The sequence below is a fragment of the Neopsephotus bourkii genome, unplaced genomic scaffold, assembly GCF_033783945.1.
Source record: "Neopsephotus bourkii isolate Nb327-2 ecotype Australia unplaced genomic scaffold, CSIRO-AGI_Nbou_v1 NB_168, whole genome shotgun sequence".
In the NCBI taxonomy this organism is placed as follows: domain Eukaryota; kingdom Metazoa; phylum Chordata; class Aves; order Psittaciformes; family Psittacidae; genus Neopsephotus; species Neopsephotus bourkii.
The window spans coordinates 13,330,567-13,349,815 of NW_026900684.1; the positions used below are offsets into that span (position 1 = coordinate 13,330,567).

The following is a 19,249-nucleotide window of genomic DNA, read 5'->3' on the forward strand; positions in this document are numbered from 1 at the left end:
GGAGCAGGCAGAGCTTCTCTGGGCAACCTGTGCCAGTGTCTCACCACTCTCATAGTAAAGAACTTCTTCCTAATACCTAATGTAAATCTCCGCTCTGTCAGTTTAAAGCCATTCCCCCTTGTTCTGTCACTACACGCACTTGTAAAAAGTTCCTCTCCAGATTTTGTTGGCCCCCTTTAGGCACTAGAAAGCTACTCTAGGATCTCCCCAGAGCCTTCTCTTCTCCAAGCTGAACGAGCCCATCTCTCTGAGCCTGTTTTCACAGGAAAGATGCTCCAGCCCTCTGAGCATCTCTGTTGCCCGCTTCTGGATTCGCTTGAGCAGGTCCATGTACCTCTTGTATCGGGGCCCCAGAGCTGAACGCAGTACTGCAGGTAGGGTCTTGGCAAACTTCCTGAGGGTGCACTCAATCCCTCTGTCCATGTGTCACCGACAAAAATGTTGAACAGCACCAGTCCCAATACTGACCCCTGAGGAACACCACTGGTCTCCACTTGGACATCAAGTCATTTACCGCAACTCTCCGAGTGCAACCATCCAGCCAATTCCCTATCTACCAAGTGGTCTGCCTGTCAAATCCATGTCTGGTTTAGACAAAGATGTCATGTGGACCAGTGTCAAATATTTTACAATGGTCCAGGAAGTTTAACACCTCAAGTTTTATAAATCAAAAGTTGAATACCATAACACCAGTCAATTTAACAAAGTTAAAAAAAAAAAAAAGTAAAGCCTGACCTGAACCGCAGTACACTTGATTCTAAAACACAAACACAAAGCAGTGATGTGACAGTATAGAGATATGGCTGGTATCAGAGGACAAGACCTCTAGCCAGGTTTAAGATTTACAGTCCATCTGAAGATGTATTAGATCACTCACACATGCTTCAGGTCTGTTAGATTTTTCAGGCTTCCTCTTCAGATTAATTTAAAGAGGACAACAATTATTTCTGTATTACCAAAACAGACTGGTTCTCTAAATCAGGAAAGGATAGCACAAGCCTATTTAGTAACTTAATATAGATATTAATAGAATAACACTCATCAGTTACACTTACCGCACAGCTAAGAAAATACAAACCTAGAAAATTATCTGTAAAAGAAATCTGGGAATCCACATATCTACTTACCATGACAATGCCTTGTTGTTTAACACACACAACTGTATTGGGGATTGAGTACTAGAAAGATTATCCACCAGGAATAATTATTTCCATATAATTTACAAGCAGCTGAACTGTGACTGCTACAAAGTATACAGATAGTGCATCTGAACTGTGACTTCTGTATCCAGACAATCTAAACCATGCTAAGAGATGTCCTACTTAATTCCTGGTGTGAAATTACCCCTGCCTTCGCCCTTACCTTTTTTTTTTTTTTAAACTTATTCTACAGTATTGTAAGTGAGATTCAGCTAAGAACCTTCCTGAAAGACACATTTAAAGGCATCTAAAGAGTTGCTTCATAAAGCAAGGCTGCTATTTAGAAGTCTTAAGCAACTTACTTTAAAAATGCAGAGCTTTCTCAACAGAGGAGGCAGCAACCAAATAAAAAAAATGGAAAAAAGATATTTAAAAACAGACTGTAGGGATTTCAATTGGCTTCTGATCTGAATGCTTCAGAGTGGTGAAGACAGTGTAATTCTCTCAAATTCTCTTGACAAAACATAAAATACTCAATATTTTTATTGAAGTCTTTCCAGCTTTCTGTGTTCCTGACAGAGATTCTCAGGGCAGGTACGTTATAAGAGCTTTTCAGAATTAACTGACTCTCCATGTACCTCATATTCTGCATATACATTTCCACCAAGTGGGAGACCATTTCTTACACCCAAGGTGAGTGTTATGGATTTTGTGAGATGAGGTCTACTACTGCTCTCCACAAAACTGCATACAGCTAGAGGCATCCCAGCCACCACCACAAGTGATGAATAAAAGCTTATGCTAGCTGGCCCTACTGTTTACCAGGGTACCTGCTGTTTATATACAACACGACATACACTCTTGACATTACTAAGAAAATCTGCTTTATCAACTGAGGAGTCTGCATCCTAAAGTGAAGGTACAATATGAAAAGGACACAATTAAGATTTTTAAGTATTTATTTTCAGATTTTTTTATCCAACAATATACAGCTTTACCCAATAATATACTCTTTAATGTTTACCACAGGTACACAGTGAGCTCATAGGAAATGCAAATAGAAAAGCCTTTGCAAATACAGTTAGAATGTATTCTTCTTTCTAGTGATCATTAAAATAGGTTTCTTACAATGTCCTTCAGCTCTTTCAGCTCCTGAATCAGCTGGTGCTCATTAGGCCACCTCTTCTGCTTTATTCAATTCTTCTTTAGCTTCCACATCTGCCACCTCAGGGTTACTGCAAGCAGCATCCCTAGCTGAGAGCTTTTTCATTTTGATGTTTGGCAGTTTCCTCAGATCACCATCCCATTCTCTTAAAGAAAAAAGTAATGAAAACCCATTACCAATAAAAACAGCAAGAAGGAATGTAGCAGAGTTACTTCACCTTTCTTCAGAAGACGTTAACTCAAGTGAGGATGCTTTTCTAAATTCTACTCAGTCCCTGAGTATTCATACTGCAGTATGAATAAGGATCAATGTTTTCACCTATCTGTATACTACAGCAGCTGTAACATCTCTGTGAAGAATTAAATGCTTTCAGATTTGACATTCTGAACAAAAAATATGATTCACTTTATTCCCCCAGACTATTTGTTTCCTCAGCTACTTCAGGCTGCCTGCTTTTCAATTTGACAAACTAAACTCCCTAACTTCTTTTTTGTTGCTTACACTGGAAGAGTTTCTTCATCTGGATGTGCAAATTGCAGAGCTAATATCACATCTACATAAAGTCCTTCATTATAATTTATGGTAACTGTTAAAATCTCGTAGGACTGACTTCAAGAGGACACAAAATGTTAGTAAGCATTAATTCACATAAGTATATTATTTCAAAAGGCTGCATGAAGGAGGAAGGGTTCATTTAAATATGACAAGTCAAATCCAGTACTCAACGGAATGCCTTCTTGATCACAGTAAGTGCACTGCATGGATAATTTTTCTCAAGGGCAAAGCCAGTATTTGCCAATTAGGAGATAGACACATTTTTGCTCTACCAAGATAATACAACACTTTCATCAGACATCCCAGTAAAAGAAGTCAACAGTGTATTTATAAACACAGCAGCCAGACGTCTGTTGCTTCATTCCATCATCCTCTAAGCATGACTTTTGGCTACATAGCACCCCTAGGAGTTACTGGTATAATGGTATATCTTTCCTTGCAAACATAAGCATTCGTAAGGCTCCTTTTTTCCCCCTAAAGTACCTTATTTGACAGAGCTGTTAGCAGGAGTGTTCATTCAACCCATTACCAAGGCATACTGGCTTACTGGCCCAAATGTGCACAGCTCCCAGGTCTTTTAAATGTATGCAAGTCCTCAATTGGCTTAAGATTTACAACTAGTATGTACACACAAATACTTACTAGACTTAGAAAATACAGCTAAGAACTTAGTGCTGGTTTAGTTACTTAATGGTAAGTTCTGACTATAAATATCTAAAGTCACTATGTTATATGACTAAAGTTACCATCTGAAATCTTGTTTTGATAAGAAAACAGTGTAATTCAATTTATCAATAAATTCATGTCTTGATCCTTAACCATTAACAGTAAATGCTAGTTTTTTTGTAAATCACTGAACAGCTGAGGTCAGAATTCTACATAAAGAGAAAATATTCTCTAAGAATACTGAAAAAAGATACTTAAGTTACAGAAATGTAATTCTACTTTTTGAAGCTTTCTAACCTTACCAATATTTTAATGATTAACTGCCACCAGCACTTACCTTCTAACAGCTAATAAATGCTGAAATAGCAACAGCATACCTAGTCTGCTTTTTCAAATGACAAATCCTTTGACAGTTTTGCATAAATTCTTTTTTAGGAAAAGGACATATAACATGTCAAATTCAGAAACACTGTTTTCCATAAACAGATTAGTAGTGATAATAAAAAGAACTTACCTGAAAAATTTAAGATGCTTTCTGTTCATAATGTCTGGGATCTCTAATGGGAATGAAATTAAATTCTATTAGATATGTTACATTATTCATGAGTCTCGTTTCAAAGAAAGAAATGTGAGCTAAAGGGCGAACATATTATTTCAGAGATTAAAAGCCCAAGAAAATGAGAACTCATTAAAAAGTTTATAAAACAATATATAAAGAGGAAGATTTCTCACAGCTTCAGAAAAAGTGAACTTATACCTAAGAACCTGTCCGGATTTCAAATGTACTATTTACTGAAAATCCCATCTGACAAATAATAAAAAAACATGCTTCAGTTTCTCTGACACATCTGAGAAATAGCAGAATTTTAAGCACTTACAGTTTCCCTTTAAAAAAAAGAAAAAGTTCAGTGAAGAAACTAACAATTAATTTATGATTTGATTTAAAAGCATAACTCATATCCTCAACCAAGATCAAGGTCTGGTTATGCTAGTTTTTAACAGACATTCACTCACATAACAAGAAGACAAGTACACTCCTCAGAACTCACTATGAACATGCACAACAGATATAAGGTAAAGTAAGAAAACTTAGTTTCAAAGCTGGCCTAAATATACAGGCCTCAAGCTAAATTCATGAGCACTAAGTGGTCCATAAGTATTTTGAAATGTTTTTGGAAACAAAATTCAAAGCACTGAAGTCACCACTGCAAGAGAGATCAGCAGTAGTTAGGAAAGTAAATCTGGTAATTCAAGTAAGAAAATGTAACCAACAGTTTAAATACACTTCATGAAGTTTACCATGCAGTACAAGAACATGTGTGTTTAAAATACAAACACTGGGAAAAGTACAGCAAGATATCACGTGTTTAAATAGAACACATTCTAATGCACTCTTGGCAGCTGGGTGCCAAATGCTGAAACATCCTAGCCCTCACAAGAGAAAGAAGTTCTTTGCTTGTCTCAGGTATTTTACAAGGAGCAATGACTACTTGGTTTGCTTCTAGGACACAGCTCAGTGAGGTAAACAGTCAGTTTGGCAGAAGTGGCACCATGCTAACTTGGGCCAACTGAAATATGCGCCAGCTGAGATTTGTATTTGTTCCCTCTATTAAAGCACTGCTCCAACATTCAGTCCAGTGTTATTCTCAAACTAGGATGAAATGACAAAACTTTCAACTGTCAATTGCTTTTTTTGGTTAAAAAAAAATAATAAACAAAAAAACCCAAACAACAAAAAAAAACCCACCACCAAAACAACCAAAAAAAAAAAAAGAAACAAAACAAAAGACCTTGTAAAGCACTGATACCTTTTATTAACTTATAAAGATCTTTTCCCAAAGAGAATATTCCAATAGTTTTATCTAGCCTGTCGCCCAGGGCTCACCAATATAATGAGAAAGCAGGTGTTCTGAAGGGGAGAGATTCCATGACCAAGATTTTGTACTGAATTGCTTTTTACTGCTCTGGCAGTAGCAAAGTTTTTTGAAGTTCCACTTACATGTGTGTTTGCAAACCACACATGCAAACCACAGAGTTGCCAGATTAGGAACAGAACTAGAAACTCTAGTCCTATGTGTAGGAATAAAGTAAATGACAACATTAGGAAGAGAACTGCAGTGCAACTAATGTAGATAAACTAGTAAGAAGTGACAAGAAGCTGCTAACAAAACGCAACAACACAGACAAACTGAATATTCTCTGTATAGGTATTTTTTTTAAAGAAAGAATAACATTTACTATGCTTTCAGATATCTACCACTTTTGTAAACAGCCAGTAAAGAATTCATTTTTTATTTACATATATCTGATATAGAGAGCAAGCATCAAATTGTAGAAGACTTTCCTAAATGTAAGTAATTAATGTAATGTAATCTTTTCATAGCAAATGCATATGCATACAAGAAATATCCAAGTTCAAGAATAGGGGGGAAAAAGCCCAACAAATACTAAGTTGTTATAACAGCTCCACTCACTAGTTTGCAGGGATAATAATGAGCTTGAGCATAAAAGCACAGTTTCCAGCTGTTTTCCATTTATGCCCAACCTCTAATTACAGCATCTAGCAGCAACTATTTTCTCTGAATTAATACTGTCCTAGACAGAGAGCAAAACCTGCAGCAGCTGTGATAACAAATAATGAATGATTTGAGAGTGTATTTAATATGTGAAGTTGCACCATGCTCTCTGAATGATTTACTTAATAATACTGTAATAACCTCAAATTTTGCTTACAATATTTCTAGATTTTTCTTTATGTTGTGCTTGTGCATTTGACATCTTTCTATCTTGTCTTACTGTTTGTTTTTTTCTGTCAGCTTTGCACAAAACAGCATGGAAAAAATGAAGAACTAAAATTTAAAAGCAAAACCAAGAGATTTTGTACAACTGAGCTATTTGATGACATTCATAGTATCTATTTCCTATGACCTTTTCACCTTTCTAAAAAATCAAAGATTATGCATGAAGTCATACAGATATGACTGAATTTCTCTGCCACTACAGGCTGTGAAAGTACTAAGTATTACTGGCAAAATTTTGAAGCCATTGATTTTCTTTATTGGTCAACATAAACTAGGGGAAAGGGGAGTATGACAGACAACCCAAACATTGCTGTGCTTTGTATCCTAACCACAAAACAATGTAGATTTTTAATCTCTTCCATGATGTACTGTTAGAAGGTCTCAATAATACTTTAGCACTAAAGTCAAGTTCATCACGCAACTCCAACATGCTTATTTATTAAAGTAAAATACATCAATTTCACTATTTTGACTTGATTCTACTCAAAAACTCTTTGCTTTTTGAATTTTCATTATACCTTTGTCTTTTTCCCTTATTTCACCAGATTACTTCTGCTTCCCTTCAGCCTAATTCTAGCTATCTAATTTTCAATCTTTCATTTCTTTTATTCACATGTAGCCTGTATCTGTGGACTACCTCCAATACCACAAAATACTTTCAAAAAGAATTTAAATGTTTCTTCTTAAAGAAGATTATGCACCTTAAGAGGAAATTTTCAACTCTAATGATTATGTTGTGGTTTTCACATGACTGTTCCTCAGAATATTTTATTAGATTATCTGCTGGCATAGATGGCTACCCAAAGGAAGATAAACAGTAATAAAAAAAGAGTCAACAAGAATATCTGGTATGATCTTACTCAGATCTGTGTTAATTGCCAAGGTGAATGTTTAAAAACTCCAAGTGCTTTCAACTCCTTTGCCCAAGAAGAACAAAAGGCAAAATTTGTTGTGGGTTATCATTTATGCATGTAGAATAGAGCCTGTACAGCAGATGTGTCACAACAGCCCAGGATTTCTTCCTGGAATACCTCAATTTTAAATGCAAACTCCAGAAATTTTGGAAATTTCTGGAGTTTTGGAAATACTTCAATACTACATCAATACTACAATTTCTGCTGCATCATTCTCCCACACGAAACTTCTCAACCTTAGTAGAATGAAAGGTCTCTTTCTGAAGAGGCTTTAGTTTATGAACATTGAAGTCCACTCTCTCATGATACAAAACTTGAAGTTCCTCATGCCACTGGTCCACCTTGGTCAAAAGGGGCAGATCAGGCTACAGATTTATCCCTAACAATAAGTTCATATATTATCAAAAGAATGACAGAGAAAACTGCATATAAAGGTTTCATTATCACAAGTCCTGGTAATTAAGACCACCAAAAAAAAAGAATTAATTTGTAGAGAAAGTGATGCTGGCTATTCTCCACATGAACAAATAAAGTCTTCATGCTATGTATGTCAAAACATGCACACCCACTGAAATGTACTTGTAAAATAAAAAATACTTCATATATAATTAAGGTCCAAACAAGCTGCTGAACTGTATTTGTATTTGAGACAGGTGAATTAAATCTCACTTTAGTTTCAAAAATAGGTTATAAATGCCTGCACTAAAGAGGCAGTACTAACAAAAATGCACAAAAGGAATAAACGAGAAATCTGACTCACATCTCCGTCATCTTTTTACTTCTTTTCTTTAAGCTGCCCCCCTCCCAAAGTCATCTGCGAAGTATAACTACCTAGCAGTTAGTTAATTCCTTTAAAGAGAAAAATAAAGACAATACCTAGAAATTTCACCTAGATTCTAGCCTTGTAAGAAGGAGGAGGTATGACCATAGGATTATTTATAATGCTTTTCCGTACCCATTCCATAGCCTTCATAGAGTTGTCTTTCACGTTCAATGGTCTGCTTGATGACAGTTTCTCGTGAACCATGCTGTCTGCCTTGTCTGCCTTTAATACTGTTTTGTAATTCAATCTGCTCCAACTCAGCATCAAATCGACACATGTAACTGAAAGAAATAAAATGCATTTATGCTAGATGTAGTCACGCAAAACTTCTGCAAAACAGAATTACTTTGATAATCTAAGTTTACTAATTGTATTTATTTTCTAAATTAGCCAGAGATGTTTGTTAGATCTGAACTATGACTTTAATCTTCCAAATGGAAGCTCCATTTAGAATTTCATTTGAATCATCTGTGGCATCCAGAAGATTATGGGCTTTTATTTGCCTTTTTGTTGGTTTGGTCTTTAAACTGTATTTGCATAAAACAAAACTCCCACATTATTATAATTCACCTGCTCTGGAAGACCAGTGTTAAATCTGAGTATTCCTAATTTTCAATTGCTGAATTTCACCACCTCAATAATAATTTTTAAAGTAACATTCTTCTTTAGCGTGTGTTCTAAATCATCTCAAAAATACCCAACCAAAATCCAAAAAGTAAGCTCCTATTGCCTTTGCAGTATCACTAGCATTAATTAGCAGTTTACAGGTTCCATGAATAGTGTAAGTAATATTTCAGAACATCTGAAAGGGAACTGATATAGTACACCTGTGTAAGAATACATATTATGTTATTTAGTTAGCAGGTGACAAGCCACAGGTAAATACACCCAGCAATAGAGAAATAACTGCTGTATAGCAGATTCAATTTTGACATTTATTTCCTGCCTTAAAAATTGACCCACCTCAGTACTATTTAATCTTCTCAGCAAAAAATATTAACGAATAAAGAAATAAGTAGAACGAAATCTGTGCATTTAAATGTCATCAAATAACCCAGCTAGCAAATTCATGCCTTTACTACTGTCCAAATAATTTTGGGTCCTTCACATGCTACAAAAGCAGATATATTTAAATAATAAAAGATCTCCAAATACATGACTTACGTGAGTAATTCTGGTATGAATATATGCATCTTTCAATACATAATTCACCCCAGTTTCAACAAAAGCAAGTACTTGATATTAGTAATATACAAAAAGTCCTCATCTGAGTCATCATCACTTTACAGATCTTATTTAAGAGCATTATTTTAAGGCAAATCAAGCTTTTCAATCCTGTTTTTAATACCAGTCTTACTTTTCAATTAGCTCGCCAGCTTCCTTCTTCGTGTACTCGATTTTAGTGGGGTCCAGGTGACTTTGAAACCATTGCAATTTTTCTCCTATAAGAATAAGCATCAACGATTACACCACCACTGTAGCACCAACATAGATTAAAGTTCTTCAGAGTTTTTAAGTAAACCCCCATTTTTCAAGATTTTGAATGGCATCACAGACTCACTGATATTGTGTGTACCAGGTATGAAGGCAGCTGTAATAGAAATATTCTCCCATCATTTCAGAGGTATTTTATATTTTTCCTTACAGAAAAAAAAAGACATTACATTTTGCTTTACTCAAAATTACTGTTTAAAATATCTCTGTATCAACTGCTTAAGTTGGAAAGCTCAGAAGGCCCCAAGGGGAAGAGAAAAAACCCAACACAATGGGTCAGTGAGCTCTGATCATCACAATTCTTAAACAGATTAAATTGAAAGGGTGCAGTGTCAATCATAAAAGAGGAAAATATTCCAGGTTGTGTCTCAGAAGTTTTGAATTTACTTGCTAGCACCATATGTCTGTTAACCTGCATATATTATCCTCTTTTACAAACAACTAAAAAACATGGAGACAAGCACAATAAATACATGCACAGATGTACAAAACAGACATTTGGTCTGTATTGCACTGTTTTCATGTACACTGACTAAAGATTAAGTTACACTCTGCCTCAAATTCGTTCATGTATATACTACTTGAGTGACTGTCTGGTGTTCTAGCATTTTAACAGTCTTTAAAGATTACCAAGTCATCATTATAGAGAAAGATATTCTAACTAGAGTATCTATAAAATTGGCAAAACTTAAAATCTATGCTAAAAAGTTAAATACTGTATTAAGTAATAGAAGTTTCTGCTTACCAATGATACTCAAACGCAAAGCTCTGTCAGTCTTCAACCTGGCAGAGAAAAACAGCTATGTTGACCAGGAATGACTATTACACAAATAATAAGTTTCTTTCTCCAAAAATCATTTTTCTGGAATCACAATGAAAGTCAAGGTAAATCTTCAAACAGAAATATGTGCCTAATTCAGAACAGTGTAAAACTCATTCTGCTTCATCTAAAACAAAGCTACTTATTGGTAAAATTACTACCTGAAATTTGTCCAGTTTACAGTTAAACAATTTCTTGGAAGAAACTGGGACACAACACTTCTCTTAGAGGACAGCAAGAGGAACTTCACAGAAGACCTGCACTGTAATAATTTGCTTAAGTATTACTAATATTCTGATGGCATGTTTAATCAAGAACATATAACTGCACTGCATTCTTGCAAAACAAGCATACAACGTGAAAAATACCATTCTAGTATCTAATAAACTGGTAATAATTAAAGTTTGTCCTTAGTGAGCACTAAAAATTAATGTGTTAAGAAACCAAAATGTAGCAATTTTATTAAAAAAAATAAAACTAAAAACCCATCTCAAAGTTTTTTTAACTCCACCTCAGTCTCTGGTGGGATACTTGAAGCTTCCTGTGCTCTAGGGGATGCGTGTACACAATTCATTTTGGGATTGATTTTTCATCCTATTGAGCAGCTATCAGCGAACACAAGTTTTCTACTAGATAATACAGTGCCTCATATGTTTTTGTCTTGAAGCTATAAGATTAAGTCTGCAGCAATGAACATTACTGATTGTCACTTTATTTCCAGAAAAGAAAATAATACATTGTTGGGATAAGTATGAAATTTGTAACTTGAAAAAATAGCTTAGCCATCCCTGTTCTGTGCATATATGCCAAGGACCTCTGATATTATTATTATTATTATTATCATCATCATCACTGTTGTTATTATACAGTTTAATAAGGAAATTGATAAAGAAAATCATAACTGGTAGCATCAACAAAGAACAAATAATGCCAAAATCCAACATTTCAAAGCTAATGTGCTCCTTCATTGAATTCCTTGTACTCTAAATTAATTGAATTTAATAAGTATTTTAAAGGAACTGACGTAACTCAAAGCATAGCAATCTGTTACCCATCACAAAAATTTGGATCAAAAGAGAAAGCCCTACTTTCCAGAGACAAATGTACTTGTTTCACCTGACCATAAACCTACATTACTAAAATAAAGATTAGCTTTTTCAAGAAGTATTTAATCTTCTGAAGGCTGTCTAAAATCCACTTTAAAGCAAATAAATTCCACTAGCTAAGAATTCCACTAGCGCATTCAAGGAAAGCCTTTTCACTTTTATAGGTATTCTAGCATGTGGGATAAGCATTTTTAATGAAAAAGTGTATAGAGGCCAAGCATGGGGTTTGAGTTTTATCACACCTGCCAAAAAAAAAAAAAAAAAAAGGCAAAAAACAAGCTGGTTCATTTAATTAAAAGATTATAGCGTTAAAACATAAATTACTTTTGCTCCTGTGGGTTAAGGACAGACCTGGATAAGACTATGTAAAAAGAAGTTGGATTAGAAGATGCCTTAAGTAAAAATTGTGGCAGGTATCCTACAGAGGGGCTTAGAGCATGGAGTTTTGAAGGGTAACAGCAACCAAGAAAAGGACACATATTCCACACAGCGGAACTCCACAGCAGCAGTCTTTGCTGTGAACCCTGTATGGCAACACAGCCAGCTGAGCACATCTGCAAAGCGTTGCCATGGAGAAAACTACAATGCCATCTAGAAAAGCTGCCTGATTAGAATCATAAATCATGTCATGTATCTATGCTTTAAAACACTACAAATTACCATTTGCACCTGCAAGGGTCACTAGATCAGTTATTTATCAAGGCAATTAAGTATATAACCAGTATTTTCTCTTTTAAGAAAAGCCTTCAGTTTCTAGGTGCACACAACTTACCTCACAGTATGAGAAATAATGAATGATAGGATCAGGTGTTGCCACCTTATACATTTCATAAAAACCTCACCTTGATGACTACCAGAAGGCAGCAGTATTAACAGGGAGGCTAATCAAATAAGGTAAGCCAAAGAAAACTCTTCTCATCTCCTTGCACACAATCAGTAACATCTTTTTTTCATGCCAAAGGGAGGATGAGGACAAGGATACAACCTTGTGGCAGACTGCTGCTTCCCAACGATTGACACAACATACTTCCTCATTTCCTGTTTCAGGTTGCTAAATACCTTCGATATTTCTCCCTACACATGTCCTTTTTTTGTTAGCTTACACTCCAATCAGTGGCTTGGTTAAGCCTTTTAGGATACTTCTATATGAAAAGCCCTTTTTAAGAATTAAAAATTCCAATTTTCTTGCAGTCATTTTTTTTCAGCTCCACATAAAATCTGCAAGAGCACATCTCAAATCACTGTTACAAACAAACCTATTTCATTTCTGTCAGGATGACCTTGTACCAGCTTTTGACATTGCAGGATAGCAGTGCACTGTTTATGTGAAACTGGTGGACATATCTAGCCCTGGATCTTCGATATAAACCAGGAAAACTGATGTTGCAATCAAGAAGGCTATTCCAACAGCACAAAACTGACCAATGATTGACACTTGGCAAAGAACTTCTGGGGGAAACCTCATTAAATGACTACTGATGACCATCAAAGACCCCATAGAGCATGTGCAGTGATTAGGAAAAATGACAGCAAATATTATTACTGTATGTAAATTACTGATCATTCTAACTGAGAGCATACTACCTTGTAACATTTCTGTATGAATCTAACAAAGAAGCCAACACATGCTTGACTTGTGGAAATCCACCAAGCACCCAGGCCTGAATAAAAAGCAATCTCTCTTCTGTTCCTCTGCCAGTTAGCTTATTGCACAACAGGTAACTAATCTGCTTTTAGGATAACATCACTGCTGCAAACAGCACAAGTAGAAGTATGGTGGCTAAAGTGAGATTAAAAGGTTAAACAATAGAAAAGCTAAGGAGTAGCAAAGAGCTCCACTAGGAGTTATTTTAAGGTTACTGCATATTCCTATGCGGTTACTTCACTAAGAAATACTGTATAAACTCCTTAGCCCTCTATCTCAGAGCATGGCAGTATTAGACTGGTATATTTGTAATGAAAATCCACAGACTCCTAAAAAATTTACAACATATGCACAATAGAAAAGGTGTATTTTGACTCGGGGGGGCAGGGGTGGGGAATGACAGGAAAAAAAAAAAAGACACCAAAACAGTGATAGCAACTTCAGCTACCAAAGCCAGACACAGATTTCAGCAGCTGCAAACAAAACATGACTGGTGGTGGTACATCACTAGCAAAAGAAGTTGCAGGAATATCCCATTATGGTCTGGTTTCATAAAGTGTAGAAAAAGCAGTGTTCTGGCTCCAGTGAACAAGATATTGCTGTTTCATAGAAACATCTTTGTAATTATTTAACAGAGCAAATAAATTGCCTGTAGGAATATGGATTTACATGTAGATTAAGAGAATAAATTGGCAGTAATACACTGGAATTTGCTCCTGCTCATTAGACCTTGAGAATAACTGAAAAGAAGGATACAGGAAAAAAAAATAAATAGTGTGATTCAAGTGAACAAGATGACCTAAGATTGTAGTCAATTTTTTGAAACCAACTAGTCTGTGTCCTCCTATTATAATCAAGACTGGTCTTTCGTAGTGCAGCCACAGTTTCTGAACAATAAGCTTATTACTACTGTCTTATTTCATTGGGAATGCTTACATTGAAAAGTATCTGGACAATGGAGGCTGCAAAAGACTTCAGCAATTTAGAGCAGAATTTCTCTTCCCTTTTTCCTACTGCTGCACTACACACTGAAATTCCTTGTGGGTAATGTCTTCCCTTTTTTATTGTATTGGTTGGGCAAAGATACTTGAATATGCATGTCATAACTAAATGCAATTTCCTTTCCTGTTTTAACATAAACAGGAATGTTCACAGTAGCTATTTCTCTTCCTTCATCACACAGAAAAGTTAAAAAGTAACTATAAGCCTATCTCAAGTCCTGAATCCTGTCTCCAGCCAACAACCCCAAACCCAAATCAAAATATGCAACAGAAAAAGAAAACAAAAGAAACAAACCACACAAAACCAACACAAACATTTACTGATACTTCTACAAAAGACATGCTCACCTTCCAGTAACTTGCCATTCAAGGACTTCCTACACCCGACATAATACCCTTGTGTTAAGTAGGAATCAACAGATGAGATGTACATATGCTCCAAAAGTATTAGTGCACGAATTTAGCCAACCACAATTACAGCATCTTCTGGCAAGTAAATCTACAGCTTAATTAAAATAATAGAGATGAACCATATGAACTTCCTAGATTCAATAACTGTCTCTGATCCAGTTTTTCCATGCTGCAGAAGTACATTAGCCTGTAGAAACTACTCTGTTTACTCAGGGCTGGTGATATACTGAAAACACTCCATCCAGTTTTGAGCCCTACCTGCACTGAAGACAACTTGTTTCTATATTAAACAGCCAAAAAAATATCAGATTTGTATACAAGATTAACAAATAAAATATTGTAAAACTTGTAAATACTGCTACTCATAAATTTTTGCAGCATCTCTGCTTGAGCCTACACAACACATCTATGATAGCAAAGGGCCCCTTTCTAGTTAGAGCAACATTATAACTTTGCTGTGGATAACATTTGTACACCCATCCCCAACCATAAAGTTGCAGCCTCCGACTGATAACATTTGTACACCCATCCCCAGCCATAAAGTTGCAGCCTCTGAGGAACTTTTCAGCTGCACCAGGAGTTCCCAGATCAACACTTTCAGGTATTTATGAGTATTTGGGCTCAGCTCACATGGTCCATCCAAATACAAGTGTACTCTGACAGATAGCGATTTAACTGTACACCTAATAACTTTCTAAATAAGAAATCACAGCATACCAACTAGGAAGCTGTTGTGGTTTAAACTACACCAGCTAATAGGAAGAAAAAAATAACTGTCACAGCTGAAACCAGGACACAAGCCAAGACAGAATGGAAGTAAAGGCCAGTATTCACCAGCTGTCTTTTCCCTCTGTAGAAGAGGAAAGTAAAACTTAAAAACAGAAAACTAAACTTGCCATGGAACAGCAGGTATCACCAAAGAGGAGCTAACTATTCAGTTTATTCAGTTTTATTCAGAAGTCTCTTCTGCAGAAAGGTTTCTGGGTGTTTTTTTTTTTCTATGAACTCAGCACCTCAGCTGAAGAAGCTAGACACTAAACTGGATTCTTACTAAACCTTGGAGTAAAGTCCAACTAGGTGACCAAGCTTCATGTGTAATCACCAGCATCATGCCATTCATGCCACAGCTGTGGTAAGAAGAAACCTATCTTGTAAGAAGAGTACTTAAAGTCGAGTAGCAGAACTATATACTTTGTATAAGCTGATTTCATGAATTTAAACCTGCCAGTTCACATGGCCCAGTGGTAGTTACACAAGCCTTTCTGTTCCCTCATGCTGAGATTCCCTAACCTCAGCACTAACAGTCCCTTTATACCACCACTCCCCTCCCCCCCAGACAAGAAGTATTACTGTGATATTATCCTCTGGTCTGTACACAAATTTTGTACAGTCAACTTACTTTTCTTTCTTTTCCTGTTTGTGTGCTTCCCTTGCAAGCTGTGCAGCTTTTCTGCTGTAAGGATGGATAGCTTTTTTCTCTTGCTTCCCCCCTTGGTTTTTTCGTAACTTGGGCTGGAAAGAAATCAAACATATCATCTTAGAATCACAGAATGATTTGGGTTGGAAGGTACCTAAAAGCAAATCTAGTTCCAACCCCCCTGACATCGGCAGGGACACCTCCCACTAGACCAGGTCACTCAAAGCCCCATCCAACCTCAGCTTGAACACTTCCAGGGATGGGGCAGCCACAACTTCTCTGGGCAACCTGTGCCAGTGTCTTACCACCCTTAAAGTTTTTCCTTATATCTAATGTAAACCTCCCCTCTGCCAGTCTAAAGCCATTTCTCCTTGTCCTGTCACTACACGCCCTTGTAAAAAGTCCCTCTCCAGATTTCTCATAGGCCCCCTTCAGATACTGGAAGGCTGCTCTAAGGTCTCCCCAAAGCCTTCTCCTCTCCAGGCTGAGCAAGTCCAGTTCTCTCAGCCTGTCTTCATAGGAGAAGTGCTCCAGCCCTCTGACCATCATCATGGCCCTCCTCTGGACTCACTCAAGCATTTCCATATGCTTCCTCTGCTGGGGACTCCAGAGCTGAATGCAGTACTGTAGGTGGGGTCTCACAAAACTCTAGTATTCATTAGTAAAGTTAATGTTAAAGGGAAGATACAAGCAGACTCCATAGTAAAGACTTAAAAAGGTCATGTATCAGTATCTCAGAAAGCCCTTAACTTACATTATCAGCTTATTAATTCCATCAGTTAAATCTTACCCCCCTCAGTAACAAATTTTAACATGGCACATACCATAATAAAACTACTGGAGCACAGAAAATGCTGTAAGAAATCTTACACAATGAAGTACCTATTTTGTAGAACCCTGCCGCTAGGAAATGAAGATTGTCTCCCTATACCTTTACAGTAAATGTCCCCATTCAAGCTTCAATCCGATTGTTACATCTGGGTTTCTGACAGAGGCCATATGCAATTTGTACAATGGAACAAAAAGGATTTTGTTGGCCCTCCTGGCTGACCATGAGAATATCTTGCATCAAGGAGCAGCCAGAGGCTTTCCTTCTCTAGCCCTTCATGCAGCACAGCAAGGGAATATTACAGTATTTTTTTAAACTCATGAGTAGAAGATTGTTACAAGATTATCAAACAATATACAATTTAAATTCTTTAAAGTCTTTTACTGTATGTAAAATAAACACCTGAAAGTAAAGCAGCTCTATGAGCAAAAGCGATGCAGAAAACTGCAACTGATAAACAGAGACTTTACACATTCTAAATTTGTTGGAACCTTAGAACGGTTTGGGTTGGAAGGGGCCTTAAAGACAATTTAATTCCAACCCCTCTGCCACAGGCAGGAATGCCTTCTATTAGGCCAGGTTGATCAAAGCCCCGTACAACCTGGCCTTGAACAGTGCCAGAGATAGGGCATCCACAGCTTCTCCGGTCAACCTCTTCCTCTCTGGGCTAACAACTGGTTAGAAACGGTGTTTACAGCAATGAATAAAAGATAAAGCCAAAGACAAACCACGCTGAACACCGCAGAACTCTCGGGAAGCCCCTGCACTAGCTTCACACATAAATCCCATCGGCCCGGAGGTGCTGGCCGGCGATACAAGCCCGAAGCCTGTCCGGCTTCCCCCGACCGCCCTGCCGGGAAGAGCTCAACCCTCCGGGAGAAAACATGCCCATACAATAGGCAAGACCACCCCAAACTCCGCCAGAGCCGCCGAATGGCTAAGAGGGAACAGCTTTTAAACCCAGGGTCGGTTTACGACTGATAGCAGCCCAAAGGGCCGCCTGCCGCATTCCATAGGCCCCGCCGCTGGGAAGCCCCAACTCGTCTCCTGGAACGCCGGGAGGGCGTTCCAGGAGCAGCGTACGGGGAGTAAAGGGCCAGGAGCAGCGCCTGTGAGGAACCCCCACCGCCCCGGACCCGGACCCCCGTCCCTGTACCCATGCCGCCCTACGCACCATGGCGAGCTGCCGTCCTTCCGCCGCCGCGGTGCACCAGGAAGAGCGGTCCGGGCGGGCCGACTGGCGGTGCGGAAGGTGTTCCGCGGCAAGCCGGTGCCGCGCCGTGCCGTGCCGAGCCGAGCCGAGCCAAGCCGACCGCCACCCGCTTCAGGGCCTGGTACAGATTAATGTCTTTAGCCTATAGACTTTGGAGCATGCAGGTCTGGAAATGTTGATAGCTATGCTATTCTCAGCAGAATACCACAGGAAAACTGCTTTAGTCTCCATCTAGTTTTTATTTCACAGAGATGCTGGGTGGGAAGCAGGGGAGGTGTGTAACCAGCGTTACCTCTGAGCTGGAGGACATGACTGGGACACAAGTTGGAGCTGAAAGGTACCCACCATGCAGGATTGCTGATATTCACTCTACCAATCATTAAACTTTTAATCGAGACATTAAGAAAGCAATGTAGACTCGGGAGATACTTACACTTAATGGGCAGCTCCAAAGGGCCATTGAGCTGCTCTTTTGACAGTGACTATAATGAGACCCTTGGGTGATGATGCATCGAATTTGATGACCTAGTTACAAACCAGAAACTATTCAATGTAAATGTGCACTGATTTCTAGTCCAAGCTTGTTCTTTAAATAGTTTGGAAAAGAAAAATGTTGCTTGTTAATACTTCACTGTCTCCATCTACAAAGGATCTTTTGTAAAATGTCTTGACAGCTGTGTAGAATAATTGCAGTATAAATTCTCCTAGAGTCATGTGTTTATCCTGGGGTGGGGGGAGAAGGCGAGTTTGGCATGTTGATATCTGGATCTTTATTTGCATTTTTTGCATTGATTTTACTGATACTATCTCAAATGCATAAATTAAAATAAGAGATACCTGCCTGTGATAGTCTTTTGTATGGTGTTCTGTATCAATGAGACAAAATGAAGTAGGTTTAGAATCATAGAATAGTTAGGGTTGGAAAGGACCTTAAGATCATCCAGTTCCATCCCCTCTGCCATGGGCAGGTACACCTCCCAATAAACCATGTCACCCGAACTAAGTATTTTGTTTAAGTATTTTTGTATAAGTTTACCAAGTATAGATTAAATATTTGTATATCCATGACCCGATTTGCTATTAAATTCTAATTACTATGGAAAATGATACTACATATCATAAAGCAGTGACTATAGTATGGTGCTTAAGAGACAGTAGCCATACAATTCTGAGGAGACCCCATTATAATGACGATACCATATATCAGATTTTCAGAAATTCTGACATGTAAGAATTAGATCAATTGACAT

The 19,249-nt window shown here is 37.6% G+C and overlaps 1 protein-coding gene across 1 annotated transcript; it reads right to left on the bottom strand.

Annotated features, from left to right (window-relative positions):
- Positions 1-2,207: 2,207 nt before the first annotated feature.
- TMA16 (translation machinery associated 16 homolog) lies at positions 2,208-18,064 on the bottom strand. The gene is given in 8 exon segments (XM_061373269.1): positions 2,208-2,316; positions 2,318-2,449; positions 4,040-4,082; positions 8,196-8,344; positions 9,421-9,505; positions 10,303-10,340; positions 15,940-16,052; positions 17,961-18,064. Coding segments are annotated over 8 exon segments (630 nt in total). The 5' UTR covers positions 17,964-18,064; the 3' UTR covers positions 2,208-2,249.
- Between the last annotated feature and the right edge of the window lie 1,185 nt (positions 18,065-19,249).